The 22,923-nt window shown below is 40.0% G+C and overlaps 1 protein-coding gene across 2 annotated transcripts in view; it reads right to left on the reverse strand.

Annotated features, from left to right (window-relative positions):
- Positions 1 to 22,923, reverse strand: part of EXOC6 (exocyst complex component 6) — a 311,843-nt gene that overhangs the window by 107,839 nt on the left and 181,081 nt on the right. Inside the window, exons 18-19 of one of the 2 annotated variants that reach the window (XM_088476990.1) lie at positions 20,584 to 20,763; positions 6,541 to 6,570 (exon numbers count right to left, since the gene is read on the reverse strand). In XM_088476990.1, coding sequence (XP_088333116.1) covers positions 6,541 to 6,570; positions 20,584 to 20,763 — 210 coding nt within the window. The remainder of the gene's footprint in view (positions 1 to 6,540; positions 6,571 to 20,583; positions 20,764 to 22,923) is intronic. The other variant, XM_088476992.1, reaches the window with a different exon arrangement.

A 22,923-nucleotide genomic window follows, 5' to 3' on the forward strand; every position in this document is an offset into this window, starting at 1 on the left:
TTTTCGCTCCAAATTGAATACGGGCCATAGTGTATTTTTACTTTATTTAAAGGCTGGCATATCTTTCACTTAACATCATCATGCTACACATATCACACATGCAGGGGAGGGATATGCGGGATCGGGGGTGGTGGTGAGAAGGTGGCACCCCCAGAAACATCAGTGTACCGGCCCCGAGATTTCTGTTGCCAGCCCCGGGGCCACCAGCACCTGCATGCAGCTGCGGCAGCTCTTGAGGAACAGCGCAGATGTAATTTTTAATCAGGCAACGGTCGCGAGCCAATAGGAACTCGCGGACCAGCAGTCGCTGCTGATTGGGTACTGCTCCACGAGTTCTGATTGGCTCACGACTGGCACCTTATTAAAAATGACATCGGCGCTGTTTCCCCATGGCTGTGGCTGCATACAGGTGCTGGCAGCCCGGCACTAAATTCACCAGGGCACACAAGAATAGAGGCTGGTGGAAGGACACAAGGGGGAGGTGAGATGCTCCCAGCGGGACACAGGGAGAGTTGATGGAGGGGTGTGGGGGTCTCATAATAGCCTGGGTAAAGGGCAATACTGTGTGTGGCATTACTGTGAGGTATAATGTGTTATAATGGGCATTATTGTGTGTGGCATAATGTATAAGGGGCATTACTGTGAGGCATAATGTATAAGGGGCACTACTACTGTGGGGCATAATGTGTTATAAGGAGCACTATTACTGCGTGGCATAATGTGTTATAAGGGGCAATACAACTGTGTGGCATAATGTTTATAAGTACAACTTTAGCATAACGGGGGGGGGGGGGGGGCCTTAAAGATTTTGCTATGAGGCCCACAAAAATCTAGTAACGCCCCTGCTGCAAATACTGAAATTAGGTTTAAATTGTTTACAAGCGAGAACACGCTAGTCTGCTTCAACATTTCCATTTCCACAAATTTCCCTTCATTCATATTTAGATGAACCTACGCTTTGTAACCATTCACATACTGTATTAAAAACAAAGCACAATATTACAAGTTTTATTCATATTATTTGAAGATGCTTCTAGACAGTGGTATCTATTTTAAGGAGTGTGACGTTATGGGTTAATTTAGCTGGGTAGAGGGGTGAGCACAATAAGGGTCCACATGCAGCTTTGCAGGTTAAATGAACAAAATGGAGCTTTACTGTCAGCATTCATGAAATAGAAAATAATAAATGACCTAGCCCCCATGCAGGGCACTACCTCACGTCTTGAACCCTGACTAACATGTCAGCTAGTCTGCAAATAGAACACAGTCTCTTTTGGTCTTCCCTGGCTCCTGCAGGTATGGACACTGGCCTGCAGCTTGGCTGCTACAGCTTCACACATGCACAGTCTCAGAGATTTGTGGTCCTCCCTGCATCTTGCAGGTCAGGTCTCTGGTCTCCTGGTTCACTGGGCAATTTGGTTGCCACAGTTCCACTTGGACTGTCTCCTCTGGCAGCCTGACTGGTCTGCCTCCTCAGCCCCACCTGGGACACAAGGCAGCCCTTAGGTGTGGTCACACCTCCTTTTTCATTCCCGTGTGGGCTTGTCCCTCCAGCAAGAATCCATGGCTCATTATCGCCATCTATTATCCTGTTGCCACAGGTTTTAAGTTTAGGTGGGAGATTTAAAGTGGATACACATTAGATGATCAGAACAACAAATCATTCAAATCGTCCAGTGTGTACGCACTATGCGCGCTCCAGCGTCGTCATCTGTCGCATCTTCAGATCTGCCATACATGCTGCTCAATCTGAGGATATCATCAACAATTTTCCGCAAACCGTGCATTGTGTAAGCACTATCGGATGACCAGGCGATATGTTAACATCATATAGTTAATGACGAAACAACGCACAATATACCATTTGGTCGTTTGAATGATTGCGCAGTGTGTACACACTATATTTGTCCGGGAGTTCAAGGGAAATCGGTGCGACCATCGAATCATTTGCACATATTTTAATGTGTACCCAGCTTTAATTGGCCACGGGCGCACTAATAAAATTGTGGGGATGACGGTTTCTAATAAAATAAATAAGTGCGAGTAAAAATAAATGAGGTTTTCATCTCCGACGTACCAGATTTCTCATCATGGGAAAAATGAATATAATTAAACTTGTGAATCACTAGAAAAACAGATGCAAAATATATATTGTTTTGCTTAGCTGTCTAGTATTTTTAGCTGCACATGCAATTGGAGAGGTTTTAGCATGTTTTTGTCCTTAACCCCAATCCTAACCCTCCTGGAACTGTCGACATTATGACATTATAATGTTGAAATCTCAGCAATGTCGACGTTTTGCGGGTGTCAACAGTAACGTTGTTGACCTTTAAAGGCCCTATCGACATCATTGTCAACTTTGTGAATGTCGACACATTAAACATCAACATAGTGACTGCATACCCGTTGTGGAAATCTTAATACAAGAACGTAAAACAGATGCTATCCTACCCACAATATAAGAGGTGAAATGAAAACAAATAGAAGAAGTGGTGGAGTAACAATTGCAGATCCTGGTAAGAGTGCTGCTGCTGTACTGCAGAAGTAATGCCAGGTGCCAATAATTAAGCCGCCATTGGCAAGTGACATTTTTGCACAGCTACTGATGGTGTCATACAATTGGAATGAGGAGAGAAGGTGGAAGATGGTCACTGCAGAAATCTTCTGACATCCATGACTGTCCTTTACCATTTATCCTAAATGAACCCTCCTCCTGTACTGGTTCTAGTGACGGTTTACATATTTGTACTGCAAGGACATGGAGCAGTTATTACAAGCTGATCGATTTCTATTTATTACTAGCACTGAGCTAGGATGGATGTTGGAATTCAGTGCAGGACAGGAAATAGAGCTTTATCAGCCAATAACAGCCCCCAACTGATACAAGTTTCACTTCCTGCCAGGAGCACCTCTTTCACGCCTCGCCACTCTCCAGAGTCCAGAGGGCACTGACCTGGCCCATCACGGGTTGCTACTGCTGCAACTGTGGTAGTTTTGACACTGGATTTACTCGCTCCCTAGACAGGAGTAGCACAAAATGCAATGGAAATTATGTAAATGAATCCCAATATCCAATTATTTTTAATTTTCCACAAATGTTACAGATAGTTCTCCTTTAATAAACACACTCGTGGTCTTATCTACTGCCCTGGCTGGTTGCACTGCAGAAAGGCGTCTGTCTACACTGAAATCATAGTCGCATCAAATTGGAGACACATGTTAACAAACAGACTTGTGGTCGGTGGCTACATGAACCCTGGATATATTGCTCTTGGCAAATTTGCAAAGGAGCAGAAAATAAAACCATTTTTTATCCGCATTGATAAGGCGATAGGGCTTTCCAATCTAAGGACTGGGGAGGAGGCTGGCATTACAGATTATTAACCCTTCTTCCAAAACTGCGTCAACAGAGAAGTAAATCTGAGTCAACCCCTCGGGTCCCTCAAAGAGTTACATTTACGGCTGGATAATATTGTTCTCCAGAAAATAAAAGATTCTAATTAGGTTAGAATATCTCTAAGGTTCTAGTGTGAGCCTCTGAAAGATTAGACAAACCACAGAGAGGCAAGTAGAGATTTGTAATGACAGGATTCCCTGTGCCAATAATTCATTCTGGTCATGCTTAAAATATGTACGGGCTGCTTTATCACATTCTCATCAGCACATAATATTAAACCTGAGCTCAAGCGCAAGCAAACACCCCACTCCGAGCTTGGCTAGGAAAAGGTCATTGTATTCCCCATAATTCATTCTCTACACTGGTGACATTTACTATATTCCCAGCAAATTAATCCCATCCCAGGGAAAATGCTAAGCTTCCATATTCATATCTGGAGGAGGAGGAGAATAAAAGATGCGTTGTAAAAATATTTAAAAAAAAAGAAAGAGGTTTTTAACTTTCAGCCACAATATATAAAAGTAGATGGTTTTTCCATTCTTGCCCGTCCTGCAGCTTTTACTATGTGTTTCGTATTTCTACATTCAACTGGAATCGAAATCATTAAAGCTGCACTAGCACTGACATAAAAGATGTTCTCTTAGGTGCCGCTTCCCCTCGCCAGCAACATGCAGTTATTTTTCCTGGGTTCTGCCGGTCTTGTCATACTGGGCTGACAAATTAGTTTCATTCATCAACCGTGAATGGAAGCAGAGGGGTGTGAGCTGGAGGACCAATCACAAGCCGCAATCTATTGAGCCTCCCCGACCCCGTTCACAACTCTTACCACTTACTTGGTGACGTAACCAAACATCAAAAACATAAAATCAGGAAGAACAACAACTGGCTGTACCTTCACTCTTAAAAGTCTATTTTTAAAAAATATATTTCCCAGCGAAGATCCCCACTGGTAACCGAGGTTGCGTCATTAAATACACTTCAGTCTTTCAGCCAAGCTTTATCCATTTCACCATGCTTGATAACGACTTTGGGCTGGATTCAGAGTGAACGGAAGTGCAGAGTCGCACACAAGCGGTTGTGTAATTCTGTCCACCTTAATGCAAATGCAGAAGGAGGTGTCAGGCACCTCCTTGCTGCACTTGCGAGAACCATTGCAACCATCGCTTGCTCCTTTGCTAAGGTTGCAGGAGCTGAAGCTTCCCACAACCTGACCGGGTGCTGGTCAGTTCATAGGCCACTAATCTGCGTCTGCCGGCGCAGACCCTTGCCTCGTCTTTCCCGGATAGGAGGGACACATGCCCCCCCCATTCCGGTAACCAGCTGCATGCTGCGGCTTTGGGGGCCTGCGAGTGTAATCGCAGGACCTGTTCTGCACATGCACAGAACAAGTACTGTGCAGGTGCAGACCAAGGAACATGGAAGATGTATGTTCATCATCGGATGAACGCACATCGCTGGACCAGGCCCTTTATTTTTGAGACACTGTGTGAAAACTAGTAAAAATCTCTATTCGCTGATCTATGCTGAAAATTCTAATATGTCGACATTTCATCGCTGTCTACATATGATCAACTGCAACATTATGACCATGCTGACATTCTCATATCAACATTATGACCATTGACATATCATGCCCAATCCTTTAAGACTTAAAAGTCCATGCTACAACCTAAGTCACATTATAGGCCCCAGCAAATACACATCAAACAAGCCAGATTATTTTATACTAAATTATTATCATGATGCTGAAATCAAACCACTGGTAACAACAAGACTTTAGGAAACTTCTGGGAAAACACTTCTTCTTGCTGGATGGATTGTAATGAATAGCTAAATCTGGAATTAGTCTCTGTAAAAGGCACTTTTAATACCCCTGAGGTATCTGTAGCAGCACTTCAGATCTGTTCAGGGATCTGCATATATTACAGAAGCTACTTGACAGTTATAGAGACAGATGGGAAAGTGAACAAGCACCAGAGGTGGAGGGAAGACGACAGACACTGGGCCCATCTGCCATAAAAGACTCAGACCGTGTTCGACCTGTATTCTTATAAATGCTTCACTCAGACCCTTCCGCCATGCACTCATGGGTCTGTCCTGTGCTATTATATACTGGTCTATGAAATCACACAGAGAAAGCAGACAGGTATATTATACAGTAATTACTGTTTACAACAAGCGACATTTGCACATGGCAAAGTCAGCTACAGCAAGACACTGTGCACTTGCTTATGCACATGAAGATGGCGGCTTTTACTACAAAATGGCTGCTCTGTGGACAACAGGTAGCGGAGGAAAAGTGTATTGGTTTTGTGGACTTCCTATTGAGCTAAGCAGAAGAGGCGATGGTCGGTTATATCAGTGACCAACTTTCCTTCATAAAGGCTCATTATATAAACGTTTGCTAGATTGGACTGTCCAATCACTTACCATCTGGCAGTCTTAAGGTGGGTACAGTAAGACTTTAACGATTGCAGGCTGATTGGGTAAAACTGTCCTGATCAGCCGTGCAGTCTGTCCCCAGTGTGACCCGTCAGCCGCCTACACACTGTACCGACATAGCACAGTGTGTACGGGGTTCTATGGGATCGGGAGGTCGAACCGATGAGTATTAAACCGTACAGAAGATGTGACCTCCCGATCCCGACCATTGTAGGAGCGTTAAAAGCCGTTTATCGGCTAACGCTCCTGCATCGGGACAGGGTACACACCTATACAATCCAACAGCCCTTCTCTCGATATTGGATGTACGGCCCGATGATTGTATAGGTGTGTACCCAGCTTTAGACTGAGCTGTTTAAATCTGAATTGCTCCTGGATGTTATGGAAGAAGAAATATAGATGAAAACAAGCTGGGAATAGTAGAGCAGTGTCTCCCAAAATAAGGAATTAGATCCCACCTATCCTCCCACTGTGTAAAAGGGTTATGGGGAACAAATGACTGGCGTTCTCCATTAAATGTGCCCATTTCACTTCTAAATACCACAATCTACTATCTATATAGGAGCTAGAAGTACTTCAGTTTTTCTGCCCTGAATTATATATATATATATAAATATATATATATGGGTAAGCTTTTGAGCAGCGCAGAACAAACAGGTACATTTCCATGCTTAGATTATCAGATTATGCCAATTACTTACCGACATTGCGCCATGGTCTTTGCTGTTATTCTGCAGTACAAGCAGCAGAGCAATCAAAACAGAAAAGGGAATAATGTAAACAGCAAAAATAATGTTAGAAGCAGAAAGTAGGAGAAGAAAAGCAAAGGAGCAGGTTACAGTTTCAGAGTATTAATATAAGCCATCGGAACATTGGAGTTTATTAATCAAGTTGTCATTGATGGACACTGTTGCGCATACTGTGATGAGGACGTTCTGTTGACTTCTCGCAGCTGGCACCCGTGAGAAGTGTGAATGAATACACCACTCAGTGACATATGAAGCTGATTGCACCGCTGCTGGGGCTCATCCCACCATTATTGCCATTGCTTATTTATGTAATTACCTTTACCAACACATTGCTCTGAGCGATGTATTCATTCTTCCCCATGTCGGAAGCCCTGCAAAAACTGATCATGACAATTATTGGAACGGGGAGGTTTTACCAGACATGGGACCTCCATGACTGTTTAACTGTGTGCGTGTGTCCAAGTGACACATCTTTAATTTCAAAAGCAATTTATGGATTAGAAGCTGTTTGCATATGGAGTAATTGGTACCTTTAGATCTAAGGATATATATGAGATAATGCGTACCGGGTAATTGGTACCTTTAGATCTAAGGATATATATGAGATAATGTGTACCGGGTAATTGGTACCTTTAGTTCTTAGGATATATATGAGATAATGCGTACCGGGTAATTGGTTCCTTTAGCTCTAAGGATATATATTAGATAATGTGTACCGGGTAATTGGTTCTTTTAGTTCTTAGGATATATATGAGATAATGCATACCAGGTAATTGGTACCTTTAGATATAAGGATATATATATGAGATAATGCGTACCGGGTAATTGGTACCTTTAGATATAAGGATATATATATATATATGAGATAATGTGTACCGGATAATTGGTTCCTTTAGTTCTTAGGATATATATGAGATAATGCATACCGGGTAATTGGTACCTTTAGATATAAGGATATATATATGAGATAATGCGTACCGGGTAATTGGTACCTTTAGACCTAAAGGTGCCCACACACATACCGACTTTTCATCCAATTTGGCCGGTTTCGACGAATCGTGACGACAGACCTTGTAAAAATTGGCCAAATCGTGAGTTTCTACTCTTGATCAAGATGCCGATACGCGTCCCCGCTCGTCGTACCTCGCATCTTCAGATCTGCCGTGCTGTAGGGCAGATTAGCCAATCTGGGATACAATGCACTGGCTGCAAGATAAATCTTAAGTCAGATTGGACATTTTTCACTCCAAATTGTGACCACGACTGACTAGGTAGAGTTCAGGGGAAATCGTGTACATCGGCTGATTGGGAGCAAGTCGGTATGTGTGGGCACCTTAAGGAAATATATGAGATAATGCGTACCGGGTAATTAGTTCCTTTAGTTCTAAGGATATATATGAGATAATGCATACCAGGTAATTGGTTCCTTTAGTTCTAAGGATATACAGTGTATGAGGTAATGTGTACCGGGTAATTGGTACCTTTAGTTTTAAGGATATATATGAGGTGATACATACCGGGGAATTTGGACCTTTAGTTCTAAGGATACATATGAGATAATGCGTACCGGGTAATTGGTACCTTTAGTTCTAAGGATATATATGAGATAATGCATACCAGGTAATTGGTTCCTTTAGTTCTAAGGATATACAGTATATGAGGTAACGCATACCGGGTAATTGGTACCTTTAGTTTTAAGGATATATATGAGGTAATGCGTACCGGGTAATTTGTACCTTTAGTTCTAAGGATATATATGAGATAATGCATACCAGGTAATTGGTTCCTTTAGTTCTAAGGATATACAGTGTATGAGGTAATGTGTACCGGGTAATTGGTACCTTTAGTTTTAAGGATATATATGAGGTGATACATACCGGGGAATTTGGACCTTTAGTTCTAAGGATACATATGAGATAATGCATACCAGGTAATTGGTTCCTTTAGTTCTAAGGATATACAGTATATGAGGTAACGCATACCTTTAGTTCTAAGGATATATATGAGATAATGCGTACCGGGTAATTAGTTCCTTTAGTTCTAAGGATATATATGAGATAATGCATACCAGGTAATTGGTAACTTTAGTTCTAAGGATATATATGAGATAATGCGTACCGGGTAATTAGTTCCTTTAGTTCTAAGGAAATATATGAGGTAATGCGTAACGGGTAATTGGTTCCTTTAGTTCTATGGATATATATGAGGTAGGGATGTGCAGGCTCGGATAGGTTCGAGTTTGCACGTGGAGTTCGGATTTTTCCCTCCAAAAAAACGGAACTCAGAACGAGGCAAAACGTCATCTTACATGGACGAACATCATCATTCCTGGACAAAAGACCAGGAATGATGATGTTCGTCCATGTAAGATGACGTTTTGCCTCGTTCTGAGTTCCGTTTTTTTGGAGGGAAAAATCCGAACTCCACGTGCAAACTCGAACCTATCCGAGCCTGCACATCCCTAATATGAGGTAATGCGTACCGGGTAATTGGTGCCTTTAGTTCTAAGGATATATATGAGGTAATGCGTACCGGGTAATTGGTACCTTTAGTTCTAAGGATATATATGAGATAATGCATACCGGGGAATTTGGACCGTTTGTTCTAAAGATATACAGTATATGAGGTAATGCGTACCGGGTAATTGGTTCCTTTAGTTCTAAGGATATACAGTATATGAGATAATGCGTACCGGGTAATTGGTACCTTTAGTTCTAAGGATATATATGAGGTGAAGTGTACCGGGTAATTGGTACTTTTAGTTCTAAGGATATATATGAGATAATGCATACCAGGTAATTGGTTCCTTTAGTTCTAAGGATATACAGTATATGAGATAATGCGTACCGGGTAATTGGTACCTTTAGTTCTAAGGATATATATGAGATAATGCATACCGGGGAATTTGGACCGTTTGTTCTAAAGATATATATGAGATAATGCGTACCGGGTAATTGGTAACTTTAGTTCTAAGGATATATATGAGGTGAAGTGTACCGGGTAATTGGTACTTTTAGTTCTAAGGATATATATGAGATAATGCATACCAGGTAATTGGTTCCTTTAGTTCTAAGGATATACAGTATATGAGGTAATGCGTACCGGGTAATTTGTACCTTTAGTTCTAAGGATATATATGAGATAATGCGTACCGGGTAATTGGTAACTTTAGTTCTAAGGATATATATGAGATAATGCATACCAGGTAATTGGTAACTTTAGTTCTAAGGATATATATGAGATAATGCGTACCGGGTAATTAGTTCCTTTAGTTCTAAGGAAATATATGAGGTAATGCGTAATGGGTAATTGGTACCTTTAGTTCTAAGGATATATATGAGGTAATGCGTACCGGGTAATTGGTACCGTTAGTTCTAAAGATATATATGAGATAATGCGTACCGGGTAATTGGTAACTTTAGTTCTAAGGATATATATGAGGTGAAGTGTACCGGGGAATTGGTACTTTTAGTTCTAAGGATATATATGAGGTAATGCGTACTTTTTAGTTCTAAGGATACACATGAGGTAATGCGTACAGATGTGTCCTCATACAGTACTGCTGCAGTCGCGCCAAATAACCCTTCTCAACGGGCTATGCTCCGTACGACTAGGCTTGCGCCTACCTTTTTTCCCTGAAAATGCATCTTAATCAAATCGGATGGGACAAACAGCTTTACGAGACTGCACTGGTTCATTTGATATGCAACACTTGTATATCTGTTTTCGACAGAGTCTGAATCTGTATATGAAGTGCTGTGATGTATATATATATATATATATATATATATAGGGTAATGTGTGCCTTTACTTCTTAGGATATATATTGGGTAATGCTTGCCTTTAATTTTTAGTATATAAATGGGGTAATGCTTGCCTTTAATCCTCCGGATATATATGGAGTAATGATTGCCTTTAGTGATAAACATATACAGGTTGAGTATCCCATATCCAAAATGCTTGGGACCAGGGGTATTTTGGATAACGGAAAATTCCGTATTTTGGAATATTTGCATACCATAATGAAATATCTTGGGAATGAGACCACAATATATACACAGAATGCATTTATGTGTTATATATACACCTTATACACACAGCCTGCAGGTAATTTTATACAATATTTTCAATAATTTTGTGGCTCAAGCAAAGTTTGCGTACAGAAATTAAATTTATGTTTCATATACACCTTATACACACAGCCTGAAGGTACTTTAATACAATATTTTTAACAATTTGTGCCTTAGACAAAGTTTGTGTACATTGATTGAACCATCAAAAATCAAAGGTTTCATTATCTCAGTCATGCCAAAATTATTCCGTATTTCTGAATATTTGGATATGGGAGACTCAACCTGTATATGGGTTAATATGTGCCTTTAGTTCCTAAGATATACAATACTGTACAAAAGTTTGAGGCAGGTGTGGAAAAAGTGCTGCAAAGTAAGAATGCTTCCAAAAATAGAAGTGTTAATAGTTTTTTTTATCAGTTAACAAAATTCAAATTCAATCTAAATCAAATCAATATATGGTGTGACCACCTTTTGCCTTCAAAACAGCATCAATTCTTCTACAATTTCCTCAATTTCTTGCACAAAGTCAGGGATTTTGTAGGAATATAGTTAGGTGTATGATTACCAATCATACCAAACAGGTGATAATGATCATAATTTTCATATGTAGGTTAAAACACAGTCAGTCATTAACTTAAACAGCTGTGTAGGAGGCTTAAAACTGGGTGAGGAACAGCCAAATTCTGCTACAAAGGTGAGGTTGTGGAAGACAGTTTCAGGTAACAGGTCATACACCATGGCACGACTGAGCGCAGCAACAAGACACATGGTGGTTATACTGCATCAGCAAGGTCTCTCCCAGGCAAAGATTTCAAAGCACATTGGGGTTTCAAGATGTGCTGTTCAAGATTTTTTGAAAAAGCACAAAGAAACGGGCAACGTTGAGGACCATAGACGCAGTGGTCGACCAAGGAAACTTAGTGCATCAGATGAAAGACACATCATGCTTACTTCCCTCCGAAATCGGAAGATGTCCAGGACTGCCATCAGCTCAGAACTGACAGAAACCAGTGGGACCCAGGTACACCCATCTACTGTTCGGAGAAATTTGGCCAGAAGTGGTCTTAATGGAAGAACTGCGGGCAAAAAGCCATACTTTTGATGCGGAAACAATGTCAAATGACTCAATTATGGACAAAAACATAGGAACTGGGGTGCAGAAAAATGGCAGCAGGTGCTCTGGACTGATGAGTCAAACTTTTAAATATTTGGCTATAACAAGAAGGGCTGGAGAGCGGTACAATAATAAGTGTCTGCAAGCAACAGTGAAGCATGGTGGAGGTTCCTTGCAAGTTTGGGGCTGAATTTCAGTAAATGGAGTTGGGGATTTGGTCAGGATTAATGGTGTCCTCAATGCTGAGAAATACAGGCAGGCACTTATCCATCATGCAATACCATCAGGCAGGCATCTGATTGGCTCCAAATTTATTCTGCAGCAGGACAATCACCCCAAACATACAGTCAATGTCATTAAGAACTACCTTCAGTGTAAAGAAGAACAAGGAGTCCTGGAAGTGATGATATGGCCCCCACAGAGCCCTGATCTCAACATCATCGAGTCTGTCTGGGATTACATGAAGAGACAGAAGGATTTGAGCAAGCCTCTCACAGAAGATTTGTGGTTAGTTCTCCAATATGTTTGGAACAACCTCCTTGCCAAGTTCCTTCAAAAACTGTGTGCAAGTGTACCTAAAAGAATTGATGCTGTTTTGGTCACACCAAATATTGATTTGATTTCTCTTCTGTTCATTCACTTTGCATTTTATAATTGATAAAATAAATAAACTATTAACACTTCTATTTTTTAACGCATTCTTACTTTGCAGCATTTTTTCCAGAGTAACTGTATATGGGGTAATGCTTGCCTTTAACTTTTAGAATAGATATAGAGTAATGCTTGCCTTTAGTGTTAAGGATATATACGGGGTAATGTGTGCCTTTACTTCTTAGGATATATATGGGGTAATGCGTGCCGTTAGTTCTTAGGATATATATGGGGGAATGCTTACCTTCAGATCTAGAGGATATATATATATATATATATTTATATATATATATGCATATACACACATATACATACATACACTACCGTTCAAAAGTTTGGGGTCACCCAGACAATTTCGTGTTTTACATGAAAATTGACTTTTATTTATCCAATGAGTTGCAAAATGAATAGAAAATATAGTCAAGACATTGGCAAGGTTAGAAATAATTAATTTATTTGAAATAATAATTTTGTCCTGCGAACTTTGTTTTCGTCAAAGGATGCTCCTTTTGCAGCAATTACAGCATTGCAGACCTTTGGCATTCTACCTGTTAATTTGTTGAGGTAATCTGAAGAAATTTCACCCCACACTTCCTGAAGCACCTCCCACAATTTGAATTGGCTTGATGGGCACTTCTTGCGTACCATACGGTCATGCTGCTCCCACAACAGCTCAATGGGGTTGAGATCTGGTGACTATGCTGGCCACTCCATTACAGACAGAATACTAGCTGCCTGCTTCTTCCCTAAATAGTTCTTGCATAATTTGGAGGTTTGCTTTGGGTCATTGTCCTGTTGGAGGAGGAAATTGGCTCCAATCAAGCGCTGTCCACAAGGTATGGCATGGCGTTGCAAAATGGAGTGATAGCCTTCCTTATTCAAAATCCCTTTTACCTTGTACAAATCTCCCACTTTACCAGTACCAAAGCAGCCCCAGACCATCACACTACCTCCACCATGCTTGACAGATGACGTCAAGCACTCTTCCAGCATCTTTTCACTTGTTCTGCGTCGAACAAATGTTCTACTGTGTGATCCAAACACCTCAAACTTCGATTCGTCTGTCCATAACACTTTTTTCCAATCATTCTCTGTCCAATGCTTGTGTTCTTTTGCCCATATTAATCTTTTCCTTTTATTGGCCAGTCTCAGATATGGCTTTTTCTTTGCCACTCTGCCTAGAAGGCCAGCATCCCGGAGTCGCCTTTTCACTGTAGACGTTGACACTGGCGTTTTGCGAGTACCATTTAATGAAGCTGCCAGTTGAGGAGTTGTGAGGCGTCTATTTCTCAAACTAGACTCTAATGTACTTGTCTTCTTGCACAGTTGTGCACCAGGGCCTCCCACTTCTCTTTCTACTCTGGTTAGAGCCTGTTTGTGCTGTTCTCTAAAGGGAGTGGTACACACCATTGTAGGAAATGTTCAGTTTCTTGACAATTTCTCGCATGGAAAAGCCTTCATTTCTAAGAACAAGAATAGACTGCCGAGTTTCACATGAAAGTTCTTTTTCTGGCCATTTGGAGAGTATAATCGAACCCACAAATGTGATGCTCCAGATACTCAACTAGCTCAAAGGAAAGCCAGTTTTATAGCTTCTCTGACGAGCAAACCCGTTTACAGCTGTGCTAACATAATTGCACAAGGGTTTTCAAGGGTTTTCTAATCATCCATAGTTTTCTAACGCGCTTAGGAAACACAATGTACCATTAGAACACTGGAGTGATGGTTGCTGGAAATGGGCCTCTATACACCTATGTAGATATTCCTTTAAAAACCAGACGTTTGCAGCTAGTATAGTCATTTACCACATTAACAATGTATAGAGTGTATTTCTGATTAATTTAATGCTATCTTCATTAAAAAAAACAGTGCTTTTCTTTCAAAAATAAGGACATTTCTAAGTGACCCCAAACTTTTGAACGGTAGTGTATATATGTATATATATATATATATATATATATATAAAAATGCTGGATGGCACTCCGGAATCACATAAAGAAAAAAATCACAACACTCTATAGGTTGTCAACAACACTCAACCTATAGAGTGTTGTGATTTTTTTCTTTATGTGATTCCGGAGTGCCATCCAGCATTTTTCTATACATTAACTGCTTGGTGCAGCAGGATGGGCACCCGGGTTGTTGTTTTCCTTTTGGTGTGAGTGCCGGACAGTTTGGACTGCGAATATATATATATATATATATATATATATATATATATAGCGCAATATGTGCCCTCTCTTAGGATAACAGAAGTCACAAAGGAGTTTTGTGACTGTAGAAGTGGCATAAATGTGCTGACCAAAGATTTATTTCATTCCATAGTTACTCCTAATAAATGATAAAGTAGTGATGTTAATAGAGGTTGAATATAACTGCTCATATTGCTAAGAATTGTTTATGGATATTATTTTCAGAAATTAGCATACACAGTAATGTAACGAGCACTCTACACTATATTACATAAAGACGAAAACACTTGCAAATAGGACTGTTTCAAACTGCTTTTCTTGCTACAAACATCGGATGCGGCCATTTTTTAGCCCTGAACCAATATTCTTGTGAATTTATCCAATGATCTTCTATGTACTAGCGACATTACAAAGGTACAAGGCCAATAGTAAATATGATAGACTGTACACTGGCTCATCCAACAGAATGGACGCCTCAGTTCTGTGTAGGTGACTTGTACATGTTAATGAATAGCGTTTCACCTGCGTGAGGATTTGCAGGTGCGCGTGCTGTTATGCTTTCACAGTAATGACGGAGGTTAAATCGAGTCAGGTTTTATGAAAGTACACTTAGGTCTGTGCATTAGTGTGCATTACTCTGCCTGCTCCTACTGTACCTGGAGAGATTATAGAAAAAGAACCTAATGAGCAGCTCAATCTACAAAATATGCTTATACAATGTCATATCCCGTAATTGCCAGGATTACTCCTCAGAGTTACAGCAATTCAAATAGGATAAATGTTAACTATTCTGTCGCGAAGATGGAGGATATTTGTTGAGGCCCGGGGATGAGTATATATCTGCTGTGGTGCATTCATTGTTGCAAGAGGGATTCAAAGCAAAAAAGTGATAAAATAAAATAGGTAAGGGGTTTCTTATACTTTTGGAGTGTCATTAATGGTTTTCCTGTTACATTAATGCAATAGGTGCATCCGTTGAACCGTAAACTAGGCGTTAATTGCCTCCCGACCATAGGGACACCACATGTTTCTTCTGACGTACTTGTAAGACACAATCTATTTAAGATTTGTTTTGGAAACTTTGAGAAATGTAATGTGTCCTGTTAACAGCACTAACAGACACATTGTAAACTGGATGCAATATGCTAGTTATTATACAATCTAAAGTAAACGGCATGTAATTATCTTTACCATAGTTCTGCCCTGATCCCGGGGTCACATTGCTGGGCCCAATTTTTGTAGGATAATCCCATATACTATCAATAAAGGGGACTTGGCCTACCAGGGAAAGAATGTGCAGCTTTGTGTGAAGAGAGTATGTGGTTTAGGTTGATCCATGGTATGTTTTGTCTCATTTATCCATTCCGGAAGCATGCAGCAGTATGGCAACGCAAATCACTACGTTTATAACACATTAAAACACATTTAGAGATATCTACAAATCAGTGGGTTTTTTTTTTCACTTGATGAATATACTCCAAAGTCAATACATAAAATTCACTAAAAAACCCAACGCATTTCACCATATTCCAAACTCAAAAGAAAGAATGGTCAGGGTTCATGATAAATACTGCCCTCTGTCATACCATAGTTAATTATAGCATGAGACAACATTATGTAACATAATAATGGATTTGAATCAGTTAGTATTTGAAGTTGTATCACTATATATAAAGATAATACTGTGAAGTTATAGCATCATGCATTAGTGGGGTGTTAGTGGCAAGATACATGCTGTCATAGGCCAAATTTTCTAGCTTTTAAACAGATTTTAATGTAAAGACCATTCATTATAATATGCAAATTAAATTGTAGAACAAAAACTACTAATATTATTCATATACATATGTACCGTATATACTCGAGTATAAGCCGAGTTTTTCAGCACATTTTTTGTGCTGAAAAAGCCCCTCCTCGGCTTATACTCGAGTGATGCTACAGGACCAGCGGGCTGCAGTGCAGACTGTGTCTCTGTGACACAGCTGCACCGCGTATGTATCGCTGACCGGACGGAGTTCAGTCAGCACTAAACAGTGCCAAACACACAGCCGCCGGCAACGGCAGCTGTGTGTTTGTTGTAATTAGAAGACGATGAGAGTCTGTCAGACTCTCATCGGCTGCTGCTGTTCCCACTGCGGGAGCCATCTTCCGGCTCCCGCAGTGGGTAATGGGAGAGACGTCATGATGTCATGACCTCTCCCATAATGCAAAGCGGCCGGAGGAGCCGGTAGCAACGTCGGAACCAGGAGCGGGGTCTCAGGTAAGTGGGTTTTTTTTTATTATTATGTCTCTCTCTATTGGGGGGGGCTACTACTGGGGCCAGTACCAGCGGGGGGGGATTACTATTGGGAGCACTACCAGGGGGGATTAATACTGGGGGCACTACCAGGGGGGGATATTACTACTGGGGGCACTTCCAGGGATGGATATTACTACTGGGGGCACTACCAGAGGGGGATTACTACTGGGGGCACTACCAGGAAGGGATATTACTACTGGGGGCACTACCAGGGGGGGATTACTACTGGGGGCACTACCAGGGGGGGGGATATTACTACTGGGGGCACTACCAGGGAGGGATATTATTACTGGGTGCACTACCAGGGGGGGATATTACTACTGGGGGCACTACCAGGGAGGGATATTACTACTGGGGGCACTACCAGGGGGGGGATTACTACTGGGGGCACTACCAGGGGGGATATTACTACTGGGGGCACTACCAGGGGGGGGATTACTACTGGGGGCAGTAACAGGGGGGGATTACAACCAGTAGCTGCTGCATTTCACACCCTAGGCTTATACTCGAGTCAATAAGTTTTCCCAGTTTTTTGGTAACTAGGTACCTCGGCTTATATTCGGGTCGACTTATACTCGAGTATATACGGTAACCTTTTTCAGGCATATATCTGAAGTAGTAATATTTTGATCAGGCTTTGTTCAAGCTCTGTCCTAAACTTGGGTGATAATAAATGACAAAAGGTTGTAAAAAGGCTCGTAACAAATTTACATACACTTAAACCCGGTTGTACAAACATTTACATAGGGTCTAGAAAAATAACAAAAGTCAAATTGTTAAGGCTGCTAATAAATAAAATACATTAATGTTTACAATCATTACACTTTGTTGTTAAGCTGAAGCTTATTCCTATCCTTAACTGTAATATTTGCATTGTGACTTTTGACATAAACTTGCTAAGTTGATCTGCCTATTTATGGGTCTGTATTTCACTTATTGTTTATTACAAGTCTCATTTTATAATAGCTCAGACTCTCTATTTTTTTTTTTTTTTTTAATACATATATACACGCACATGGATTAGATTATCCCTGAATTAACATCCAGTTCATCTGGGAATGTTGTTTTTTTTTTTTTACAATTACTATATATATATATATATATATATATATATATATATACGATCTTTTTAAAACATGGTTTTCTATATATGAGGCAGGATTGATTAAGAAGGGGTTTCCGAAAATATATTTTAAATTAATATTCACAAGTTTGTAATAAAATGATTTGCAAACATTGGGGGCATTTCTGGGAAGGAGTTCCCGGAGCTATTTAATTCAAAGCGCTGTTAAGTCCGACTAAAGCCACTTGAATCGGAAATTGCCGGTGAGCGCGACTAAAGCTGGGTGTTTAGTTTCTTCATCTGGCATTCTCCGACTAAAGTGCCGGCTGCTAGCGCCGCGCTAAGCCGGAAAACAGCATCACGGACGTCATTTCAGTCGGATTTCTGCTCGTAAACTCGGGAGGATGCGAGAAGAAATCCCTTAGTCGGGCTAACAGCGAGGTCAATTTAATAGCTCCGGGAACACTATTCAACATCATGCCGAATTGAATCACCCCCATGGTTATCTCATGTCTTCTGTTGGAAAAACAATATGTAAAGTTTTTCAATTATCTGCTTCTCCGCAGTGATATTAACAACTGTGTTGCACAGAAGCAACATTGTTTCTACAAAGTTTCAAAAACCATAAGTAAAGCTTGCCAAGTTTTATTATTCTGAATAATAGGAAAGAAGGACGTGGAAACAGGTTAGTAACAACTTACTGTATATGTATGCATGTTTTCTTTTTTTATTTCTTTTTTAACAAGAATTTTATAGAAATATTCCTATAGCTACATATTCACACAACAGACCTATAAGATGTCTCTTTCAAGCTGGTGTATATGATAACCAATGACAAGGTATATTGTAATTTGCTATGCGTACACATACAAAACCCAACCTGAATTTTAATAAAATGTGAGTGGTGGCAATTAAACATGTAGCCCCACTGCACAACATTACCTGGAAGGCTCTGGGCCCCGGCCAACCATGCGATTTGTCTTTATTATAGTCTTCCATTGGAGGACATTGCAAAAATTTAGATGCCTATAACTGAAAGCACAGACTAAATCTAATAATGTTACCTATTACTACCAGTAGTGTAGAAAGCATTTATGTAGTGCAAAATAAATGGAATGGCAATAATCAATCTTCTACTAGCAGCAGGGCCTAATTATGATCCAGGACCCCCATTAAGACCTGAGGTCCAGCGTATATGTGATCCTTCGGCCTTTTTAAGACCAACCCACAACGGAGTCTCACAGTAGTAATTGTATTTAATATATCTATACTATATATATATATATATATATATATATATATATGTATATATATATATATATATATATATATACACACACACACACACACATCTATCTATATATATATATATATATATATATATACACACACACATCTATATATATATATGGCAACACAGGTCGTTAGAACCTATATTATATATGTATCCGACATGATAGTACAATGCCATTCCAAAGTTGTTGAACTAAATTTGCCTGTTCTATATTACGGAACCAGCAGAGCACCAGGAAAAATCTCTGCATTTGATTGGGCAGTAATGCAGCTTTAAGTTGATCGTATATTAACATTTTATATTTATTACATATTGCCTGAGATACAGATTTTTTGTCCGTACATTGTTTTATCACTTTGTACTAGAATGTATTGGTGTTTGCAATGTCCCAGATAGACCTTAGATAACTGTGGGTACTTTACTCTGATCTAATACCGCTGCCACCCACAGCCTCTTCTAAACCTCCATTCAGTCTTCCAACTATTGACACGTTCAAGATATGTATGTGGAGTTCATAGTTATGTTCTGGCTGAATACACCCACTCACATATGTCGCCATGGAAAGCTGCCATAAGCTATGGGCACAGTTTAAAGAAACCGTACTGTACTGCGCTTCATTGGGCCTTCAATTAGAGGTTGGAACTGAGCGGAGGCTGACTGCATTCCCAATTAAGGAGGATGAGATCATTCTCTATGTGCTATCATTATGAAAACTTCTGGTGTAGCTGAGAGAACATGAATTGTGTTATGGAAAATCTGCAGTAGAGAACAGAATTTAGATTGTTTTCACGCCTGGTATAAAGGAAGTCTATTTAATTGAGAAACACATAATTAAGATATCAACATCAAGCGATACTATCATCTAATTATTGATTTTAGAAACAACGATAAATAGGGGATATAAAATTTATGCTTGCAGCATACAGTATACGGACAGATATAGCCAGTAGATTGGGTAAATTATTTACCAAATCTGGCAATAGAATCTGGTGACAGATAAGAACCACGCGACCCATCCAGTCTGTCCCTGTTTATTCCTACAGACATCAGACCCCATTTGAGCCTTAGGTCTTTTAGGATTATATCCAATATTAAATAACAATTATACCCACATTAAATTTAAGTTTAAAATAAATATGAATTGCACTCAATTCTGAAAATGTTAGATGGCACTGCACACCAAAACCCGGGATTTAGAAGTTCTTAAGAAAATCAATGAGGAAACGTGCAATAGTCTTGCAATTGCTAGACACACAACCATTCATTCTTCAGCGTGGAATTAAATTGTTAGCTAATTCGGTCAACTTACAGGCAAATTTGTGAAAACTTGAAATGTGCTTCGTAAAAAATTAATCAGATCCATCAGGTACCCGCTCGCTCTTCCATCCGGCTCCGACATTGTCCAGTCGTAGTCTGCAAGCTGGACGAATTCATCAATTTTTTGGTTGAGTTTGGTATAGATCTCCTCCTCGGCTGCGTGCCTTGCGTCCTGAGCAAAACAGAACGCAAGTTAGCATCTTGTCCATTACAATAAATCTAGCCGAATGCTCCGCAAAACTCCAGAGCCTCTCCAACATGACGAATAGAAATTTGCTTTTACATTTAGATCTACAGTCTTGCAGCTCATTAGTGATACTTTGAAGATCATTAATCATAGTGTCACTGTTGCAGCAGTAACTCACTTACAGCTGAGTTGCCAGGACATCCTTTGCTCGTGAGCAAAAACGCCCAAATTAGCAAGAGAGTAATAGATCATTTTTAAAAGCTTGTTAATCACTAAAGAAATGTCCTCAAGAAGAGGCCGCTGTGGGTTCAGCAAACTCATTTTCTCTGTGCAGGTATATTTTCCATTGAGGTCAAATGAAAGTTATGAATGCAGTATTAATTTCACAACAGGCATTTTAGAGAACTGTATTTACATAACTGTGAAAACAATTGGTTCTACTTAAAACCAGTTCATAAAAATTTCAGTGATATGATACAGGATGCCAGACAATTATTATTACTTAGCCCTTTACCGTCTCTGGTTAGGGCTCACATGTACAATTATTATTCATGTACATGTGGTACTCCCTGTGTCACCTGCATAGCTTTTCTGGTGCTTTAAAGGATCCAACAATACACATAAGTGTTCACAGTAAAGGTGCGTACACACTGGGCGATATTTTGGACGACGGAACGATAACGATATCGTTCAGTCATCCAAAATGTCGTTCGGTTTTTGTGTAAAAACGATCAACGATAACAACCAGCGATGCGTGCTCCCGCTGGTCGTTGGTCTTTGACGTTCATTGCCTGAACATGTAGGCTAACTTGACGATATTGTCAGATTGTTGCATGCTCGGGAACGAGGGAGGGAGCCCGGTACTGAACGATATCATTCATGATATTGTTCAGTGTTTGTGCTCAGTGTCGTTAACGACACTGAGCACACCCCTGCCAGGGACACACTAGACAATGTCGCTCATGGAGCAAATCGTCTAGTGTGTACGCACCTTAACTCCTGAATGGATCATAGACACAAGAAAACAGGACATTTGAAATTCAATTGTTTACTTGGCCGATATTCAATAGTTTGTGCTGCTGGGCACGATTATCGCCATTCTCTTTAGACAGGAGCTGCGGACGCAAGCACAAATTCATGATCAATGCAGTGTTAACTTTGAGTACTTCCCAGTAATGTTGCCACTTACTTCACAGGTAGTGAACCTATTTGAAGTACTGATTAATTAGCGTTCACAAATCCTTTAGCGCAGATAAAAAAAGGGATGTACTATGACTATATGAAAACCATCCATGTGTACGAACTTTTATTCTGAAACCTAAAAGGTATGTATAAATAAGGTTTTCATTTACATTGATCCACAGCACACGAGAGTGAGGACGGACTATGGATGCAAGAAAATAATGTTGTGTTCAAGCTATGTCCAAAGTTCCCATGAACTATAATCTGTCTGTGGGTCCATCCTTATAGAGAACAATAATCCATATTCCAAGGGCTGTTTATGTTGCTTTCGTTATGTGGTGAAACCATTATAGACATTCCATATCATGCACAAAGTGCCCCATTGTACATACCCTAAATCAACTATCCATGAAGGTAAGTCTTGTGACTAGACCTTTACTTGCATTTATAACAGTATATTCCAGTTATGAATGCACCATCAGCAATGTACAGTGACTTTACTGCAAGGTGCATTCTGAGTAATCTATTGATATAACAAATCGTTAGAGCTTGGACACATTCAGCTTTGTTTAAGCAGTGTAATGTGTACATATTGGACTACTCTGAGTACAGGCAGACATTTCATAAGCTGGAATAATATTCATGAGAATGTAGCCCATGCATTCACCAAAAATTAGTGACATCACCTTTGGCCTCATGCCTTAGCGTGTCACTAATCAGTAGTGAATTCACAGGCTAAAGGGCGTTTCAGCCAATTTTGTTATTCCTTTGAAGACTTTACCTAAAAATGGCAGGTACACCAACACCACAATTATATTTTCCATAAAGGCTTGTTGCTAATGTGTTTTATTAAAGATCATGTGAAATGTTTTTACAGGACATATAAATTTGTATTAAAACTAATGTCATCCAAGTATAAAAATATGAGCAAGATTTGTGTCCTATTTAATAGAAAAGAGTCAA

This window comes from Taudactylus pleione, unplaced genomic scaffold (assembly GCF_031769625.1).
Source record: "Taudactylus pleione unplaced genomic scaffold, aTauple2 ptg000198l, whole genome shotgun sequence".
NCBI lineage: Eukaryota > Metazoa > Chordata > Amphibia > Anura > Myobatrachidae > Taudactylus > Taudactylus pleione.